Source organism: Anguilla anguilla, chromosome 5 (assembly GCF_013347855.1).
Source record: "Anguilla anguilla isolate fAngAng1 chromosome 5, fAngAng1.pri, whole genome shotgun sequence".
Lineage (NCBI taxonomy): Eukaryota > Metazoa > Chordata > Actinopteri > Anguilliformes > Anguillidae > Anguilla > Anguilla anguilla.
The window spans coordinates 52,453,130-52,457,852 of record NC_049205.1 but is presented as its reverse complement, the minus strand read 5'-3'; the positions used below and the strand labels follow the sequence as shown (position 1 = coordinate 52,457,852).

The 4,723-nt window shown below is 40.8% G+C and overlaps 1 protein-coding gene across 1 annotated transcript; it reads left to right on the top strand.

The window, feature by feature from the left end:
* The first annotated feature begins 368 nt into the window (after positions 1–368).
* Positions 369–4,462, top strand: LOC118227909 (rhombotin-2). The gene is made up of 3 exons (XM_035418963.1): positions 369–993; positions 1,815–2,030; positions 3,189–4,462. The coding sequence occupies exons 1-3, from the start codon at positions 953–955 to the stop codon at positions 3,406–3,408; spliced, it is 477 nt and encodes a 158-aa protein (XP_035274854.1). The 5' UTR covers positions 369–952; the 3' UTR covers positions 3,409–4,462.
* The last annotated feature ends 261 nt before the right edge of the window (positions 4,463–4,723 follow it).

The following is a 4,723-nucleotide window of genomic DNA, read 5'->3' as shown; positions in this document are numbered from 1 at the left end:
AAAAGTGCACACACCTTCAGTAACACAGCCCATACTTTCACCAGAAGGACTGCTTCTATACAGGCTGTGTACTCTCAGCATTTAACCCAGTCATGTTTGACCTCGCATGAGCTGGGATTTTTATGAACTGATATTAATGTAAAAAAATATTAGTACTACCAGCCTACTATAATAATAATAATAATAATAATAATAATAATAATAATCTGTTCTGTATTCTTCCTCACGAACTTTTTAGCGCTCGTGTCCCAAGAGTGTAGTTAAGCGCGCAGTCCCTGTCTCTTTAAAAACGATTTCCTTCAATTGTCGAGGAGTCGTGAGCAGGAAAGAGGAAACGAAACCAGAAACGGTGGGGGTCGAGCTATTAAAATACCCACGGCACAGTACCGAGAGCGGCAGCACAGCGGATCAGTCCAGCGTACATCACGCGATTGAGGGGAAAGGAGGAAAAACATAGAACAAATTGGATGAGCCTATAGGCCTACACGTGAATAGTCAAATTTGTTAATAACGTCACAATTATGGATGACCTAAAGTCACCTCGACTGCAAACGTTATAGTGCTAACATCTGAGAACCTCAAGAAAATTACATGAAAAGAAAAACCTCCCGTTATACGTTAAATAGACTTGCGCAACCATTTATAGGATATATCCAAGGATACTTACGCTCGTAAAATGCTGCAACCAATTGATAAGGAGTAAAAAATAATATTCTTAGTTGTATGGGGTGTTGCAGGTGTGGCGGATTATTAGATTTTTTTTGTATTTTTGTATTTGGGCTTGGTTCTGTGTGCGCTTATTTCCACGAAAAGAGATGCGAAATCATTCTAGGATTTGCATGTCACATATGTAAAACAGGATCCCGCAGAGGAACAACGCTGCACCCCTTCAGAAGTGAGCGACGACACTTCAGTTAGCGGGTTGACACATTGGGCACAAAAGGGAATATCCATGTCAACTGCAATTGAAAGGAAGAGCTTGGATGCACCGGAGTAAGTTCGATATTTCTCAAGTTGAACCACGAAATTTCTACTTTCGAAAATGATGTATTGTAGGCTAATTATTTATAATTATACGAACGGAACTTATTTGTGTGTTTATTTATGCAGCAAGTTGGCTCATAAAATAGCGCCCATAAGCCATAGTTATTTCACCTGCTTGGCACCCTGGAAAGTAGACTGTTGGGACTTTTGACCACAGGAAGGCTGAAACAATATGTTCACCTTTACTCAGCACTCCATTTGTTTTCAACTTTCCAAATTTAAGCCAAGTAGTCTATTCTTGAGATCCAGTGAGAAGTTCTGAAGGGAAATAGTAGCACCTCCCTGGAACACGGGGCGCCCAATGTTTCAAAATTTTCCGCAGACACAAGTGTTTGATGATAACTAGCACTTATCTTAACCAAACTGCCCTTCCATTTTTGCCGTCGTTTTATTTCACTCTTATCATGAACGTAATGTTTTGGAATGTTAGCTTAAGTTGTACTTTACTTTCTCACAATTACATTTTTAAAACGACGTTTCCCCAGAGGTATTGCTGCAATTAAGGTTCAGTAATAGTAACAGGATCGTTTGACAATTGCAATTAGTGTACACTTGCGAGTCTGAAACGTGCGTTTTCTCTTGAATGTTATTTGGTTGGAGATAGTGCCCCCTGTCGGTGAATTAGTCACTGGGCATATTTTGAATTGGCGATGTTAGCGTTTACAATTCCTAGACAAAAGTCGCAAAAATAGCCATCAGCAGTGAGAGCGGTAATCCCACAGTTTAACTTTATCCTCTGCATTAACCTCACACGTATCCCATTTGTGCAGGGAGCCGGTGGATGAGGTTCTCCAGATGCCCCCGTCACTGCTGACGTGCGGTGGGTGCCAGCAGAGCATTGGTGACCGCTTCTTCCTAAAAGCCATCGAGCAGTATTGGCACGAGGACTGCTTGAGCTGCGATCTGTGTGGCTGCAGACTCGGAGAGGTTGGACGGAGGCTCTACTACAAGCTGGGCCGGAAACTTTGCCGCAGGGACTATCTCAGGTGCAGGCAGCTTCTCTTTTATGTATTCGGACACCCGGCCGAACACTACCGGAGCATTATGACAGTTATGCAATGTTACAATGTCATAGAAAATGTTATGAAAGCAATCTTCTTTTTTCCACCTAAAAAGTTGCTGAACTGAGTTTTCAAGAAGTGTACGTAGAAAATATTCAGAAGAAACTATTACGAACCTCCGTTGTTAAATGCTACGGCGTAACATTTTGTTTTTACACATGGGCCATTCTAATACTGTACATGTAGCATATATTTGCAATCCAGTCGCTCTCTGTTGATAGCATACATGTATTAGGAGCACTGAATATCTGTTATAATAATCAGTAATAAGCATTTACTGTCACATTATTGAAATGTATTATGCTTGATGGTCAGCCAATTCTAATTGCTGATGCAGCATGTGATCAATAGAATTGTGCTTTTTGGATGGACTTGTTCTGTTTTCTGTCTCTTTGTTACCCGAATCGTAGGTAGATACTTTGTTCTCCTTAGGATGGACATTATCTACATAACAAGTGCAAGGGATCTGACCAACTTACATGAACAAAACCTAAATATATATAAATATATAGTGTATAACAATTACTCAAATGGAAATGCTTCATATAGTGATAGTGCTTCAACTGTATGATTAATATAGTTTTGATTGTACTTCAGACTTGGCTATATAGCAATATGATCCTCTTTATATCTCTAATCCCTATCTGTAGGTTGGACTTCCAAAAAAACAGAAATGTCCCAGAAAAAATTATGAATGTATTTCATTCATTTTTATTACGCAGAGTAGTAAGAGCTCTCTGGAAGCTCCTTTGAGTGTAAAGGGGTCGGGGGAGAGGCTTAGGGAGCCTTTTCTGATGCCTCAGAAATTGGTTAATAAATACATAATCTTTTTTGTTATGTTCTCCTGTGCTAGTAACACAAACTTTTTTGTTAATAGAATGGTGCACTAATTGATTTTCAGGTGATCAACCTGGAGGTGTATAAATGTGTTGAAGATGAACATCTTGTTGGTGTAGCATCTTGAGAAAGTTTTTTGGACAGATTTCAGCATCGATTTCAGTAAAAGCCGAGATGCCAACACATGAATGTGTCTTTTATTCTGAACTTTCTCTGACGGCTCCTTGTCTCTCCCCCCGCTCTTAGGCTTTTTGGCCAGGACGGGCTGTGCGCGTCCTGCGAGAAGCGAATCCGGGCGTTCGAGATGACCATGCGCGTGCGGGACAAAGTCTACCACCTGGAGTGCTTCAAGTGCGCCGCCTGCCAGAAGCACTTCTGCGTGGGCGACCGCTACCTGCTCATCAACTCGGACATCGTGTGCGAGCAGGACATCTTTGAGTGGACCAAACTCAACAGCATGGTCTAGGCCCTGCCCACGTCCCACCTCTTTCCCAGCCAATGCAGAGAGAAGAACACACCCAGGCAGGTGGATGATGGGCTTAGCACCAGGACTGTAATTTTATTTTTAAATCCAGATTTGTTATTTTTTCTCTCTCAAACTTGGGATGTTTTATAGTATGTGTAGACCCATCTCACTTATCTATAAATTTGGGAGAGTGCAGATGGCACACTCTTTTGAAGCCTGTGCTTCCAGCTGCTGCTTCTTTCTCTTCTGAACTTCCCTAATTGCGTTGCAGTCTTTATGACATTGGAATGTACTTCATGTGCAGCTGACACAGGCAGACTGCAGGCAGCACGCGGATGCGTAAATTAAAATGAGGTTCCTGGTGCATGATGGGAAGCAGACAGTCCTGCTAACCCTGCTTGCTTAGGCAGTGCCTCCCCGTGGGGTGTCTAGCCACGGATGACAGTTGCACAGTCAAGATTTTGTATTAGACTGCAGGGGTGCGCCCACACAACTGGATGATTCCTGCTTCGTCAATCAAAGAACACTCTCATTGATGGACATATACAACGTGACATGTCTCAGTTTTTAGTTCAGATTTTAATGCAATACTGAAACCTTAAAGGTGGGGGGAAGGCAACGATTGAAGCACATTACGAAAAGATCTGCTATTTTGTATTCTTGCTAATGTAAACTGGAAGGGCTGTTTTGGTACTGCACAGCCACGGAAGATCTTGGTGGTTTTAATATGCACATACCCAAGTAAGATAAAGCGCAACCCACTCGTTTTTGTGCTGAGGTGCACTCCACTCGTTTGCGATGATTTTTCCCAGACCACAGTGAAGTGGGGATCCTGCGGTAGATTTTAAGGGGAGCTGGACCGTTTTGTTCTTTTGTTTATTTTTTGATCCTCAATGTTTGACTGAGACTGTTATACCCAGCTTACTCATTAGCTGCTCATCATAAATTAGCATCATGCTACGGAAACTACCATGTCCTCTGCTGGGATATTAATACTTATACTTCAATTGCAATAAAACAAATGACTTCAAAATATCCAGCAATTTTAAATGCACATGTTTTATGTGTTGTAGTTAATATTACTTTTGTTATCATAATGCATTTTTTTGTCACCAGTTCATTTACATGGCCAGAAAATATATCACAACACATCGGCAAATATACACAAAATTTATGTTTTTTGGAGTATATTATAAATACAAAATCTATTGTTGTGAAATATATCATCATATTTTAGAAAATAAATAAGTTCACGTTTACACTATATTCCGTTTCCGTAAGAGAAATTATGCAAATTCAATCCAATGTAAAAAAT

Bases quoted from the DNA above. Each gene is read 5' to 3' on its own strand.
- LOC118227909 (XM_035418963.1), top strand. From the start codon at position 953: ATGTCAACTGCAATTGAAAGGAAGAGCTTGGATGCACCGGA. The intron at 994-1,814 runs GTAAGTTCGATA...CCATTTGTGCAG, and splicing joins AAGAGCTTGGATGCACCGGA to GGAGCCGGTGGATGAGGTTC. The intron at 2,031-3,188 runs GTGCAGGCAGCT...CCCCGCTCTTAG, and splicing joins TGCCGCAGGGACTATCTCAG to GCTTTTTGGCCAGGACGGGC.